The 16,451-nt window shown below is 37.0% G+C and overlaps 1 protein-coding gene across 1 annotated transcript; it reads right to left on the bottom strand.

Annotated features, from left to right (window-relative positions):
* Nucleotides 1–9,030: 9,030 nt before the first annotated feature.
* On the bottom strand, nt 9,031–11,680 carry LOC108044063. Its single transcript, XM_017122917.2, has 3 exons — nt 9,867–11,680; nt 9,712–9,808; nt 9,031–9,528 (listed from the first exon to the last, which is right to left on the bottom strand). The coding sequence occupies exons 1-3, from the start codon at nt 11,601–11,603 to the stop codon at nt 9,083–9,085; spliced, it is 2,280 nt and encodes a 759-aa protein (XP_016978406.2). The 5' UTR covers nt 11,604–11,680; the 3' UTR covers nt 9,031–9,082.
* Nucleotides 11,681–16,451: the final 4,771 nt, after the last annotated feature.

The following is a 16,451-nucleotide window of genomic DNA, read 5'->3' as shown; positions in this document are numbered from 1 at the left end:
GTGCGTATAAATGTATTTTGCTGACCAAAATAATAATCAAACAATTTAAGCCTCTCATCTTAGTAAGTCAATAATTAAGGGCCAAAGATTGTCGAAAAGGGATTCATGTACCCACTTGCAAAGTGAAGTAATAATGCCAATATCGGAGTGATGAAAGCAGTCTGGAAATTGCTGAAAATTGCTGAAAATACGTTGATGACCATGTGTTAATTTTGACTGCCAGACATGGCCAATTAATTACAATTGATGCTGCGCGCACACAGGTGCAGCTGGGAACCCTGGCCGAGTTGTCAGAAGTTGTCAACTCACTGTCCACGCATATTAAATTTGTTTGCCGAGGTTTATTGAGCTGTTTGTCACCCGGGAATGGCCAAGGGGGAGCGCACACTTAGACCACCGACTGCTCCCCAATTGCAATTGATGTATTTACGTCCGTTTGCAATTTGCTACGTGTGCATGGAATATAGATTTCGCCCCCAAAATGTTCCACCGATGAATGCAGTCAACCGATTCCGATTCCGAGCCGAATCCCAGACTCAGTCATTCACCCATTCACCAGTTAAGTCTCACTGCATGCACTGAAAAAAACAATTTTATTTAGGAGCATCATAATTTATCATGGTAAAAACTTATTTTATATTCTGAATTTAAATAATTTTACATAAATAAATTTTAATTTAGCAATTTTACTTTTGGGCAAACTATAGTATTACAGTTGATTTTAATTCCTTTTGTTCCATAGACTGATTTCTATTTTGATTGTGAAAAATATTATAAATTCATATTAAAGCACTTATTTAATTTTTTTGTAATTAATTAATTTTTAATTTGTATTGTTTTTGCTAAGAATAAACAAAAATAATGATACGTATTTAATAATTTATATTCTTTTTAAAATCGATCATAAATTAGATTATTTTCATGAATTATTTTTAAAATGTTCATACTTATAAATTTAAATCAAGATAACTTCTTGATGTGCATATTTTGGTAAGTCCTCAGTTGCATTTCCCCAACCAGATTGTTGTATTGCTTTAATTGCATCATCATACCCTCTCGTGCCTCAAATGCATTTAAATTTTCCCACCTTCCCATCATTTGTCCCTTGGCTTGTCCGTGCGTTTGAGAGAGTTTCCCCAGCTCAGTCAATATTATTGATCAGGCGTCAAATTTTGTGAGGTCTGATTCAGAGTCGGTTGCACACACAAATTGTGGCAAATTTTCATAGTTTGGTCTATCCTCACAATCCACTGCCTGTGGGTGCAGGACATGCAGGAAAATGAGAAGGAACACTGCCAGCCATTAGCCCGAGTAGTAATCGTCCTCGATGAAAGACTTTCGAGCAATTAGCATTGGCCGGGAGTCGATGAATTCAATGGGTAACGCTATTGATAGAGTTGTGAAGGGGGCTTCGCAGATGATGTTCAATTTTAAGCTGTTGTTTGCCTCAATCCACTCAAGCAGAAGATATCGAGCAGATACCTTTTGGTATAAGTTTCGGAAGGCAGAACTTTAGACTTCTGCATTAACGAAAGCAGTTTTTATAACTTTTTAAGTGTTAAGAATCAAAATTACTTTTGAAAATATTTTACAAGTCATTTTTTAAGAGTTATTGAATGTTGGTTAAAAATAAATCGTATTGATAATATATGATGTTATAGAAAGAAGGATCTCAATAATAAAATAAGACAACTTAGTTTTCTATTATTTTAAAATAAGTAAATTAATTTGTTCTTATTACTTATACAATTTTAAGCAATAATTACAAATCAAAGTTTATTTTATGCTTGGGTAAATCCGCCTTAGTATTTATTATTCTAGGAAATTATTTTGACTGCAATTTAGTTTTCTCATTTTACGTAGCGTATTTCAAAACACATCCAGAAAAGACTTAATCCGTCCCGTCGATATAAGGCCACTCCAATTCCGCAGCCATTCTTGCCAACTCCCCAACGATGGGACTTCCTATTCCGTGGTGGTAGTAAAAATGAGTTGCCATTTTTTTGCTCTATTAATTTTTGTTGCCTCTAACTAGTGGAGGCCTATGGCCTAAGCCTTAAAGCCTGAAAATATAATTGAGGGCGCTGACAAGGGGTGAAGAGAAGCGGGGGAGGTGGCGGAAGGAAGGAGTGAGGAATAGAAATAAAGTGAGGCATGCTAGACCACTTCCGCACGCACACACAGCCGCGAAGGGAATTCGCCCTGGCGCCTTATTAATAAAACAAATACTAGAAAGAACTATAAAAGAAAATTTCGTTTGGGGATCGAAGCTTTTAATACCCTTCCATTATATCTATTTTATAAAATATTTTTCCAAATCTCAAATTTGTATTCTGGGCCTTCAAAATGTTTCTTGTAGCATTAATCACTACGTAACTATTTTGTAAATAACTCAAAAAAGATATATTAATCTGATTTGTTTAATGCGGAGTTAATAGTATCAATTTTGTAAGCTTAAAAATTTTAGGAAATCTAGTATTTAGAAGATGGCTTTAACCTGTTTTAGACGAGCAAGCCAAATAATTATTTTGGCTTGAGGTCAAGGTAACTATTTTTATTATCTTTTAAAAATGAAATACATTCACACAAGTCTGCTTTGATATTATTTCAATAAGTTTAATACTCTTTTAGAGGACTTGCAAATAGAAATGAGAAGAATGCGCAATGGAAGTGAAACCGTAGAATGGAAGAGGCAAAAGAAGAAACAGAGTATTTTTCCGCGGCATTTTCATATAAGCCATATTTTCAATAACCAAGAACCGAGGGAAAGCAGCACAAAACTGACAAAGTTTCTTGCGCTTTTTGCAACTTTCTTCAGCTCATCCTGCCCACTTTTCCGCCACCTTTCTCTTTCGCTCCGTCTCTCTCTAACCTCTTGCAACTGCCTTTTGCTTTTCGCCTTGGTTCGCCTATTATTTGCGCATTTTATTTCCATTGAACATTTCATTGACACTTTGACAGCAGCATTGACATTTGCGTGACTCGGGTGATTAGAATATGCGCCTCCCAATTTGCTTTCTCCGTAAATTTCACCCCCCGTTGGCTGTATATTTCGGCCTTCAGTCTTATTATGTTTCGACTTAGTTTTTCATTGCTGCGCCATAAAATTACCAGCAGAATTAGTGTGTGCAATTAATTTTATTTTGCCCACAATGAAAGTAAAGTTGTAAGGAAGAAACCTTAAAATGTGTCATAGAATGAGCGGTAATATATTTAGAACATTTAAAATTCTAAGGGAGTCATGAGTAATGCTTTAATAATTAAATATTTAACAACAAATTTGTAAGCAATTTCTTTTGCAGATGATAATTCTTAATACATTGATAGGCGAAATGCTTAACTGTTTAGCTTTAAGTAATAGTTGTGGTATGTTTAAGTCAAACGATTAGATTTTTTGTTTGTTTCATTGGTTCTAGTCGTACATTTTATCTTAAAGTAATTTCAATATGTGTATTAGCAAATACTCACTCCTATTTATAAGTTTCCCTTGATCGATGCGGTCTTACATATCTGAACTACTTGAAGTTCTGAACGTGGAGCATCTGCACTTTTCGCTCACTGGCGTAAAATTTATTTGGCTTGTAATGCGATTCGCTTCACTTGTCGCATCGTGTCGCCTGGCTAATGCATGCACATCTATATATCCTGGTATATCCGGGATCCGATCCAACCTGGGCCGTAGATAAACGATTGTCGCTTAAAGCCCTTGATGTGCCAATTTTCATAGTTGATGCTCTCGTTTGGTTTCTTTTTCCCGACTTGATGGAAAATGTTGACAGTTGTTGGAGTGGACGGAAATATAAGTTTTTGCATTTCACTAGCAGTTTAACTTTTCAGTTATAACAGCAACTTTTGCACTTAAGGCATGGTCCCTCGCCCAAAACAAAACATATTTTTCTTGCCTCCAAAATCGTATTTTCTCTAATTGAGTTTTATTCTGCTGCTGTCGATTTTTACCAGTTCTGGCTTGTTGTTCCAAATCAACTTAGGGAAGTCCAACCACATCAAAATCCAATAAAAAGGTAATAAATTAAATAATAAGCATGGCTGACAGAGATAAGCATGGCTTGAGGATATATTTTTGTAGGTTGTACCATTGAACGTTTAAGATTCAGTTATATTTGCAAACCGATTTTAAGGGGTTATAATAAATTAATTTTTTTAAATGTACATATATGCTGAAATTTGTATTGCAAAAATTAAACTATGAAATATTGTATTAGATTATGCTCAAAACTAGTACTTGTAATGTCACCTGTTCAACAGTCAAATACTATTCCAACTCGAATAATTATTATATGTAAACCCATATTTATAAGCGATAGTTATGCGCTTTTCCTAACCATAAACCACTCAACGTTTAGTTGTTGACGAATGTCACCTGCTAAGATCCTTATTTGTATTTAGCCAAGTAATTGCACAGCACCCAACCGAGTTTAGCGTTAGCAGATGTGTCATGACCCGAGGAATGTCATTGCTCCATCACCCAGAAGCTAATGCACTTACATAACCAACCATCCGTCTATCCATCGACCCATCATTCTAGCCATTCATCCATGCATCCATCTCTTGTTAGCTCTAAACACAATCGAATGACAGACAAAAGACATCGGGAGAATGCAGTTTTAATATTACGTATACGCCACGTGGTCCGCCTGACACACTGACTGACTGTTTGTCTGTTTTTGCACTTTAGTTTTTTACGATTCAGCTATTTTTTGTTCCCTAAGCCTCAGGCATTTAATTGAACAAGTGAGCACTTTATTAAAATGTCACTCAGCTGTGTTTAGTACGATATAGTAGCAAAAGGGCAGGTGGGATGAAGTGAGCATTTGAGGGCGAAGGTGCCAAAGGACGAATGCGGGAACGGCCGCATTACAGCGATGTCAGGCATTCTGACAGCCAGTTGTACCAACATTTAGCACAGTCCTGGGAACAGTTAGTGTTGGAAAATACGCTGTTATTTAAAATTTCGACATAAGGTGACTCCATTTTAAAACTGTAATGCAGGGGTAGAAGTTATTTTGTTCTGATTAATAAATATAGAGCTCTGAAGTGATTTAAAAAGTATGTAATTTTTGTGTAGGAAAAAGATTTTTTCATTGGATAATGAAGGTATTGCATTATTATTTAATTAAAAAATTGCATTATTATTCGTATTTTCCACAGTGAAAAATTAATATATATTTTTTCTATGTTTTTATTATATATTTAATATGACCAAGACTTAAATATATGGTTATGAATATGTTAACGACATTGCTATAAGTGTTTTCTCTAAGCCTAAAACTAGTTTTATTATACAGATGTGGTAAAAGAAAAGTATATTTTAAATATGATCCTCGTTAAAAATAATGTACCCTCAATGCCTGCCTATTACCCCGTATAAAAAGCAACATAAACAGCAACAATAACAAGAACGGGAGCAGTTGCAGTCACGGATGCCGCAGTCGACTGCATTTAGCGTATGCATATTTAATATTTCCCCGGCAACTTACAAGCGAACCGAAACAACAACCGAAACTCCAGAAACTCTCCAGCCAAAGCCAAGGAACAACAGCTGAAAAAAAGGGTTTCGAACTGGAGTAGGAAAAAAGGAACACAACTCATACTCGTATATCATTTGACCCTGCTAGCAGTTGCCCCTATATCCTTTTCCCGCTAACAAGAGGCAAACAACAGGAAAACCAAAAGAGTGGAATAGCGCAAAAAAAAAGTTTTGAAATGAAAAAGCAGTCAGCATATGAAATGAGTTTATTACTCAAAATGTTCTGATGTGTGTGTGTGAGAGTTTTGTGCGGCACGCTTTAAGTGGCATGCACCATGCGAGGGGCGAAGGGGGCGTGTTAGTCAACAGGAAGGGCCTGACGGTCTTTTTTTTTCGCTGACGAACCCACCGCGCGCTGCAGGCGAATAGTTAGCTAGATTTATTTATAAATAATTTCCAAGCATAAATCGCAGAGCAGCTTAATCAAATTTGCGGCAGACATTGAGTGGCAAAGGTATATGGCCAGAGCGTTAAATCTTTATGTAAGTCAGGGCGCATAAAATATTGTCCTTATTATTCAAGAGCGTCTTTTAAAAAGGGAAATATTCGTTTTACCTCATTAAAGTTTCTCATATTGCTAGACAATGTAATTCTGTGTTACACTTTAGAAATTAATGAATGGTATTCTGATTGAACATTATATTGCATTTTGTATAGCCTCATTTAACAGTTTTTATTTTATTTTTTATTATTTTTATTCAACTAGTAAAAATATAAAATATTTACGTGATGAATGGTATGTACTTTTTAAACTTGACCATGTACAAACTGATTTGTTTATACAGTTTCTTTTTAATAACGATGAAAGCTTTGCACGAACTGTAACCATTTTCCTTGACTTTATACAGATATATGCAATATAACAGCATAATCATCTGACATTTGGTGAAGGGAAATGCTGTGCAGCTCCAAAAATAACAAGCTACGTTAATTGGTAGTGACATTTGCCGAAACAGCGGCATTATAATATAATCCAAGGCAGCAATTGCGGAGGCGGATGCGTTGGCAGCGGATATAGCGCAACGGAAATTGGCTTATAGATGCTGAGCCATTTATATTTAGCCTCGCCTTCCGTTCGACCAAATTGCAGATTGAAGATGCAAATTCCGACGTGCATTGCATATGTCCGCCCTAAATGCATTTGTGTGTCTGTCTGTCAAAGTGTGAGTGTGCTGCCGAATTGCTTTCAGTGTGGAGAAGTGTGCCGTCGTCCAGGGTAGAGACTTCTGGCAGAGGGGCTCTCAAAAAGTTTGACAAACAAGTTAAAAATCTTTCACTTAATTCTGAAAATTTTTTTAAAAAATAAACCGATTTATTTTGAAATTAACTCTTTATTTTATTTCTGTTGCTACATTTCTGTAAAATTTATTCATATTGTATATTGCAATTTATAAACATTAATATTCTGTTCCATTTTTCGTTAAAAAGAGTAGTTTTTGAGTTATTATTTCGATTAATGTATATTAATATTCTATCATTATTGCATAGTCCTTAGCGCCTCTACTTTTTTTACTAACCATTTAAAAATTGATGTTTTTTTAATTCCACTTTCAATTAATTTAATTGATATACGAAGGCCTTAATCTGCCGCCTTGTTTTTCAACCATTTGACTAAGCGCATCAGCTTTAGTTTTTAACATTTTTTCCTCAGCATCCACATGGCCAAAGTTGGTTTTGCCGAGGTGGTAAAGTAGGTTGGCAGAAGGTCGCTCCTCTGCATTAGCTGGTCTGCAAGCGGCTCAAGTGCAAAATCGAATTTAGCTAACGGAATTTCATCTAGCTTGCCAAGAATCTCGTAATATCCTTTTTTTAACTATCCCTCCTTGCCTGGGCAAGTCCCTTTAAATCTTTAGCCCACACATTTTCCATCTAAAAAAAATTCTACTTTTCTAACCTCTTTTAACAGCAGCCGACGATGCGACGATGGCGATAAGCGCTTGAAACATGCGTGCTAAAAACACACATAAGGGAACCCATACAAAATCTATACACTGATAAAAAATTATACTAACTTTTGGTTTAACTATCAATTGATTTTAATGATGTAACAATTTCATTCATCTCCGTCAGAAAGAATACAAGCATTGATTTTTTGACTAACTTATCTAAAATATAAACAAAATTTAAAATAATAATATTAACAGTACTTACAAACATAGATTATCCATATTACGTAGCCTTTTTTGTTCCAGTGCAAACATGCACCTGTGTTCCCTCTAATGTTGGTCACAAAAACAAAAAAAAGTGGGCAAGGGCTGCTTAGTTCGGGGCCAAAGGGTGCTGCAAATTCAGCTGGAGCAGCAGCATCAGCACCTTTGCCATTAACCCAACTCGGTTCGTTTTGGTTCGGTTTTTGCTGGATGCTGCTACTGCTACTGCTGCTGCTTCCTCTTTTTTGCTATTAGTTTTCGCCACATGTTTGTGTGTGTTGCAACCCCCCTGAACCACTCGCCCCCAATCGACAACCTTGCCACGAACATACCTGCGCTCACCTGTTCGTTTTTTGTTTTTAAGTGCAACATGAAATGTGCATACCAAGGAGCAGGCCAAACCAGACACGGACATGGCCTGGACAGACTCTAGGTATTCCTCTTTCTGCCGCCCAAAACCCCTGCCCCCTTCATCGTCCCCTTGACTTTCCCTGACCCCCGATCTCATCTGCATTTAGCTCGGCTCATCCTTGGGTGCTCCTCCAATTCACCACTGACTAATATACTCCCTACCTATAGATATATGCCCGTGTGCCGACTATGTATCCAATGGCTTCGTAGTCTTGTTTTAGGGCCATGGAACTAAGATATATGGCAGCTGCCAAAAGATGCAAAACATGACTTTTCCTTGCATACGTATTAAACAGTGCTCTATAACACATTTTGTACCTCTAGTTATTAACTTGGACTATTTTGTAAAACTTATTAAAAACGATAAGTGTAGAAAAAAAGGCTGTGCCTTCTAAAAGCCACATTCAGTCGTTAGTTTTACACAATTAAATGTTGGAGATTATAACAGTATAAATTGTTTTATATTTGTATTCCTAAAAATATATTTTTCAGGGAAGCAAAATAATATTAAACAAATATATAATTAATATAAATCTTAAATTTAAAGCTAGTATACTTATTAGCAAAAGTATTTACGATGGCAGCAAGAATATCCCGCGGCGTGGTTTTCGAAGCTTGGGAGGGAAGAGTGGTTTTACACGAGTGTCTCTGACAGTCACTGGAAGTGAAATTCCTTGGAAATTAAAGCCGCCTCAAATATATTTATAACAATCTAAATAAGGTAAGAGTAGCATTGTATATTTTTCTTATAAATAATTACAGTTTATATGAATTTGACATGAATTCCAAAAGGTTTCGCTATAGACCATAGCGTATATAACTTGGATCTCAGGCACTATAAAATCCATATATTTACATTAAAACCTTTTAATATATTTACTAAAACGGATTTGAAAGGTAAACATTTTTGTATCACATCTCTATATAAAAACTTTTTTTTAACTTTCTGATATTCAAAAGCTTAACTTCGCACTCAGACAAACTTCTTGCTGTTCGGTCCAAACGAGCCTGAGACAAAGCTCAGTTTAGTCCTGAGTACCGAAGTTAAGCGGATATTGTTATCCATCTCCAAATTCCTCTGTTCCAGGCGTTTGTGTTCCAAACGGAGCTGTCTTACCACCTTTCGCTTGGTTTTCAGAAACTTCACGGTGGCATCGTAATCGCGCAACATGTCCGGATAGTGCATCAGACAGCCGGCAGTTCTCAGTTTTTTATCCTGTCTTTTCAGTTCCTTGTGCCGCACCATTTCAACATGAAGGCGATCCCTGAGGTCCTTCTTCCGCTCCTCCTGCGTTTGCAGCTTGGACTTCATGTTCTCCAGCAGCTCCTCGTTCATCATTTTCTTGTTCGTCCAATGGGTCATCGCATGAATGGCGTAAGTCGTGCGATCACGCAGTCGCCTCAGCTCCAAGTCTTTCTCTTTGGGTGAGAAAAATTAGAATATTAAAAACAACTAAGATACTTTTTCTCGTCTTTATGGTAAGATAAAAGTTAGCTTAAAACTAAGGAAATGTATTTAATCTGGCAGTTTAGAAACCTACTGTTAGCATACGCTCGATAAAATTAGTAAACCAGTTTTAAATGGAAACGTATTATATTTACCTCCAACCTTTATTCCCAGCGATTGATTGTGGGCTTGATTGGAAATATATTCATTAACGTGCAGACCATTGCCCAGATTTTCCATTTTTTGTGATTTCTAAATGGTGAAAAGAGGCTTTTTGAAATAAGAAAAATAAATATAACATAATTTTTACATTTTTGATGGCCTGCAATCGGTGCTGAACGGAGAACAATTCCTCTCGCAAATGGGATATATCGTCACGAACATTGCTCATATTTTGGAGAATTTCGTCGACGACGATGTTTAAGTGATCCCAGCCTTCCTTGCAAAGAGATTCCCTGATTTTCTCTTCCAAATGCCTTATTTTCTGAGCATCCTGGTTGCGGGCAACTGACAGCTGCTCCTTTAAATCACAGATTTGCTTGGAACTCGTCTTCTTAATGTTCTGCTTTTGGTACAATCGATCATCCAATTCCACCAGAGCCGACATAAACCTTTCGCTATTGATTACATCGATATGCTTCGGTTTGCTCACAGAGGCAATCTCTTTGCGCCAAACATAGTACTCCGTGGTGATCTTCTCCAGGGCCTGATTGCGATGCATTTCGTATTGGTAGTCGTCGGACAGTTGATGCAGCTCCTCCAGCATTTTCTCCTTGTCCAACAATCGCCCCATTCGAACTGAAGTATTTTCAGCATACTGCACCACATCGTTCATTAAACCCGCAAGGAATTGCTTAACCATATTCTTGTTGGCCAAATGGAGTTCAGAATCCCTTCCCGAAATAATTTGATCAAAAATCGTGGCCCTGGGTCGGATACTTAATAAAAATTCACGAATGTCCTCGACTTCAGCTTCGTCTGGCGCTTCCTCCGATTCGATTTCGTCATCGATTTCGACCGCAGCTTCGGAACTGATCTCTGAAGTTACTGTTTGTGTATATAAATTTTCAGTGTTCTCATTTTCCTTTTCAAAGTCCATTGAAGTTTCCGATTTACTTGGTCTATAGGTCCTTTTATCCACGGCTGCTACAACTATTTTTTCTTCCTCGGGTATATCTACAATATCCTTACTTGATGTCGGCGAAATCATGTTTATATCGGGTAGGCGACCAAATAAATTCAGAAAATTAATTCTTTTAACTTGTTCACGGTCTTCCTGTTTCTCAACTCGAATGTCTAGTTCAGACGCCGAAGACTCTCTGTCGGATTCATAATCTGATATGAGACTAGTTAAGACTCTCTTTGAATCAGAATCCGATATGGTGTTTATTCGTATTGAAGTTGTATCACTTGATTTGATGTATTTTATTTGTATCCTTTCCGTTTCTGATGTATCTGGACTTTTATCAAGTACTTTATCTACTACTTCTTCGACCTTTGGCTTCACAGCTTTAAGAAGATGTATGCGATGGCGACCCCAAAATCCTGGCTTATTTAATGATGGCTGATTGCTTCTCTTTCTCGGCGATCTTGATCTACGCGAAATTGTGGATACTCTAGATAAAATCGATGCTTGCGACGCCATAGTCATCAAGCTCGTCTGATCCGAAGGAGAGTCGAAGAGAGAACTCCTAGAGAGACGATCACGGAAAGAGAATTTTTGGCTCCATCTCCGTGATGGTTCTCTAGAGGATGCCCTGGACTTTTCCCACTTCGGGATTGTATTAAATGTGTCTCGAGCTTGCCACATTTTCCGCGGACTTTTCCCAGAAGTTTTAGCCACTTTGGTAGCTTTCTTTGAAGATGTTACCTCTTTCTTGGGCGACTTTTTGCTGACGGCCTTTGGTCCTGAATTTTCCTCATTCTTTTTCCTTATCATTGGTTGGTAATAAATCGAGACAGACGAGCTCCTATTTCTTGACTCGGAATCTGTGGAGGCTGCTGTACCACCCGATACTTCCGATGAGGTCCGAAAAGTAAAACTCATGGTGGGAAAAGTAATTAAACAACGAAAATCAAAGAAAAAACTTTAAAATAAATAATTGAAGAAAGCAATAACGTTGACGCAACGAAAACGAAAGTGTTGGTTTGATTTTTAAATGATAGGTAACAGAATAACAAAATAAAGGTAAGGAAAATCAAACAAAATTCTTAATGATTCAATCAAGATCATATTTATCCCCTTTGACTCTCCCTTTTTACCACTTAAAAACTCTACTTCTCACTGCAACCATCAATCCAAACCCCTTCTATAGACAGTTTGCCATCACCTCTTTGCGGCCCTAAACATTGACCTGCTCCGGAAAAAATAGACGGGGAAGAAACCCAGATTCAACCGATTCTCCCTTTTTGGCTGACTAACTTTTTACCCCCTTTCACCCGCGGAGAAGCTGCCTGTTGTTGGTTAATATCATCACTCATGTATGCCGCATACTAAAGAGAATTTATCATGTCTGTTGCCGCTGCCGCTGCTGCTGTTGATGCAGCCATAAAAAATAGTCGAATCTGGCGCGGGGGAGGCGAGGCAGGGAGTCCTGGCTGAAGGACCCGCGGGGATCGAGGTTCGAGGCTTTTGGGCTTTTGCCTGCATTGCTTAGCCCCGAGCTGTGGCGCCTGCCATTGTCGCTCAAGTGTTTCGGCAAACTGGCTTGCCATCTCTAAGGCAAGTGGTAGCGAAAGTGAGATGGCTAGAAGTTGCAAGGCGAGGGGGAAAGGTCGTAAGGATATCGTCTCTCTATAAAGAAAGGGGTAGCAAGTTGTCAGCCGCTTTCGACAGACGGGTGTAATTGAGTAGGAAGTAGAGAGGAAAAGTACTCCAGATATATTTATTACCCAAGTTTTTAGCCAAAATTAAGCCTGCAGTTCTTAAGTGCAATTAACCATACAAAAATTTTTCTAATATTTAAATATTTTCCTACAAATTAATATAATTTTATGTTTATGAATTTAATGGAAATTGTTTGTATTTTTCTTTTGATTTGGAAGTAATTAGCTAAGAGTTTTAAATCATTTTACTGAGTAGCACAGCTGCGACACTTTTTTTGCAACACTTAGTTTAGTTTGATGTTGCTGCCACGGCTGCTGAATATTCGCAAATTCGTTTACGTTTACCTAGCCACCTCGCCACCCGCTTTTTCCACCTTCTACCCTTTTCCCCCTCCAGCGACCGCCATCAACTAAGTAGATTTGGGATACCTGCATGCAGCTATGCTGCAGCTGCAGCATTTGAGTGGGTATATAGTATTTTTTTGGGAAATGGTTTTTAGCTGCCCTCGCACTGCCTTTCTCTTTCCCTGGGATTTCTGGCAAATTGCCTAAAACTTTCTTTATATTTGATGTAATGAATTCCAGCGAGGAAGGAAGCCAAACTAGATTTGAGATGGGTAGAGAGAGTGGCCAATAAAAACGTGGCAAACAGAGAAATGTTTTTTTCTGCTGGACTTCATAGCAAAAAACAAAAAACCGGCAAACCAAAACGGAGTAAAGCATACATTGCGTATGCGTAATGTGTAACAGATACTCCACATACGTCACGTTGTATGGTTGTGTGCGAGTTCCGTTTCCGCAATTAAAATGTTGATTACATGAAGTACGACTGCCGCTTGTTTGTTTCCCTTTAGCCACGCCCCGTTTCGCCCATCCGATGCTGTGGGCGCCACAAAGGAAAACGGAAATTATGTGTAGATGCGGGCGTTGGCGCTTAGCTGAGCTTTTCATTCGGCATTAACAACACTGGCACATTGGTGAAGGCAACAACAAAGAGCTGAAACCATAAATTGCAAACATTTGGTTGTTCAGCGATAAGCAATCCGTTTGCAAAAGGAAGGGGAAGCGGCGAGTTTAATGACCTACCTAGATATTAAAGTGGAGACAAGCGATACACAAGAAAGTACCCTAATGCTGAAGTTCAACCAACGCATGTCTGAAAATAGCTACAAAAAGATGAAAAAGTCCCTAATTAACGAAGTGGTATTTTTGGATATAGCCAGGCAAAACATCTTGGAGCAAAACAATTTTGGCAAAAATTTGCATATTAACATTGTGTAACTCATATTTCATGTTTGCTTGAATTTTGCTTAAGCATCTCTTTATTACTTTATAATTTTCCTTTGTTATTATGAATTATTTATAAATTGAGTGTTGTCGATTCGTAGTTTTTTTAAATTTCTAATAAATAAGTAGCTTATATTTTTAGACAAATAAAAACTTGTAAAATATAAGTCATCAAAGTACATTTTTTTAATCCATATGTCTAATGAAGGCTTCGAATTTAAAGTTAATTAAGAAAAATTCCTGTTTTTATTAATTTAATAATCAGTAATAAAAAAAAAATGATATTCCTTATAAAAGTATTGATAAAAATATAAAAATGAGTTCATTATTGGTATTTGTTAAGGTACAGTACATAATCCATAAAAAGAGTCCCTAGGAAAAAGCAGAATGCTTCGATGGCTTACAAAAACACGCCTTACACCGTAATTAAATCAATCATACGACCTGTTGGTAAGGAGGCCAAGACAGAAACAGAAGCGAAAGGAGCAGCCAAAAAAAGCGAGTGGCATGGTGGAGGCAACAGGCGTGACGAAGGCAACGCCCCCGCATACACCTGGAGAAATTCCCGCCCCCAATCGCCCCTGCCCACGAACACCTTGCTTAGCATAAATGAATATTTATAATTCAAACGCCTTTTCCCATACTTTTTCCTTCAGTATGCAAAACAGCGGCAGCGACTGAAGATCCGCAAAGTGCTTTTTTTGTGGGGAGAAGAAAGAGACAGCTGAATGTGGGAGGGAGAGAGAAGAATAATTTTTTATGAATATTTATTTGTTTTTACGAAATCGAAGTTATGCATTTGCTGCTCGCTCTTTTCTCGCTGGAAATAATGCTCTGTTAGACACGCCCCCTGCCTCTCAAAGTGGCATCAAAGTTTTTCCTTCTTCGACTGTTGAAAGGTGCGTAAGACAATTTAATTTATTTGATGCATTAAAGCAGAAATATTAACGCAATAAATCAATGGGAACAAAAGTTTTTCGCTTTTTTTTTCCCTTGTGTTTCTTTGCTGCTCTTGTTTAAGTGTATTTCGTATTAATTTATGTGTGTGCCCTTAACCCTACCCCTACCCCTACTCCCATATCCACTCCCTTTGGGCCAGGCCGAAAAATATTCCTTTTCGCGTATTTTTTTATGACAGCTGCGGGTAAAGTTATGGCAGAGAAAGTTCGCATTTCGCTGGGGTATGATTTTACTGGAAGGCGAGCTACTTTGACGGCCATCGATATGGGTAACAACAATATAAAATATAGAAGAATTGACATTAACACATTATCACATTAAAAAACTTTATTTAGACGAAAAGTTTTTTACAATCTGTGACTACTTAAGGCTTATTCAAATATATATTTATAACTACTTATACAAAATACAAATTGCAGTATTTTTAAAGTATCTTCTAAAGATTTTCTATATACATGTTATAAAATGTTTGATTTTTAACTCAGACCCGGATTTTTGAGTTTGAAGCAGTTGCTCCAGTAAAGTCTAGCAATTTAATAATTTTCATTTGAAAATAACCCAATTATTTAAAGTGCTTTAGTTAATAAAACTTTTAAATCCTTTTTACTCTTAGTGTTTTTATTAGTTAAGCTAGAATTTTGATATGCCAGCCACAAATGTTTCTGGTTGAAAGGGAATCTCATAAAAACTACCTAAGCCACACTTAACCATTAGCTAAGCACACTAAAAGGGTATATATATCCTCTTTCTGGCCCCTTCCTAATCCTTTAGCACTTTCATAGGTCAGGCTCCAGTTGAGTACCACATGAGCTTAAAAATTTCAAGTACTGCAACGATTTTAACCCGGCATAGGAATGAAGTGAAATACCACTCACCCAAGGAGAGACTTTCCACATAAAGAAGGAGTGAGGTTTTCAAAACATTGCTTCGTCGAAATAACTTTTTTTTATTTGAGCAATTAGGAACATTTTTATTTTATTTATTTTATCAAATTAAAACTAGTATATAATATTAAAAGTAATAGAAAGGGAAATGGCACTGGAAACTGAAGTCCTTCGGCCTGAAGAACATTTTTAATTTAAATCTATTTTTCCCATTTTAATATTTACCTGAAATTGTTGTTCTTTATTTATTTTCTCAGTGTTACTTGGAACCACATCATGGTCATTGCTTACATATGAAAGGGCAGAGAACTAAAAACTTAAGGGAAGGATATGAGTTGGTAAAAAAAACCAGACTGGAACCTTGAAAAGGCTTGTAGTTTTGTTTCACTTTAACCCCTATTTAAATTTGCAAAACGAAACTTTAACCCAATTAATGCGCACAAATGCAATTATTTGCATTATCTTTCATTTTCAATTTGAATTCCATTTTTGTTCGTTGGCATTGCTGTTGCCCAAACAAAAGTCACTCATTTAACCCGTTACCCTCGCGCAGTTGTGTGCATCGCATAGATAAAGTCATATATCAGGGATAATTTTAAAAACCCTTCCGCCCCTATCCTTTCATTCTGACGTCATCAGTTTGAGTTTGGCTTTCTGGTCTGTTGGTTCATTAAATATTGTGATAATTTTTCATATTTATTTTTAAGTGGTTTACAGTGACAGTTAAATTTACATTTTATTTCATTAAGCAAAGCGCCATTTATATTTGATTTTCGCATCCACACTCATTTGTACTCATACATAAATTTGTATATATTTATTTGTATGTACAATTTTATTTCATTCTTCGTTTAATGTCGTTTAATTGAGCACCATGAAATAATGTGGAATTTTTTTCAATTTATTCGCTAGCCTTGAAACTTTTGTTGGTCAAAACT

This window comes from Drosophila rhopaloa, unplaced genomic scaffold (assembly GCF_018152115.1).
Source record: "Drosophila rhopaloa isolate 14029-0021.01 unplaced genomic scaffold, ASM1815211v1 contig_2, whole genome shotgun sequence".
Classification (NCBI taxonomy): Eukaryota; Metazoa; Arthropoda; class Insecta; order Diptera; family Drosophilidae; genus Drosophila; species Drosophila rhopaloa.
Note: the sequence above shows the minus strand (reverse complement) of the source record. Positions and strands in the feature narration are given on the sequence as shown.

Coding starts and splice junctions, on each gene's coding strand:
- LOC108044063 (XM_017122917.2), bottom strand. CDS start 11,603: ATGAGTTTTACTTTTCGGACCTCATCGGAAGTATCGGGTGGTACAGCA. Junction 9,809..9,866: donor GATTGCAGGCCATCAAAAAT/GTAAAAATTATG, acceptor TTCACCATTTAG/AAATCACAAAAAATGGAAAA. Junction 9,529..9,711: donor GCTGGGAATAAAGGTTGGAG/GTAAATATAATA, acceptor TCTCACCCAAAG/AGAAAGACTTGGAGCTGAGG.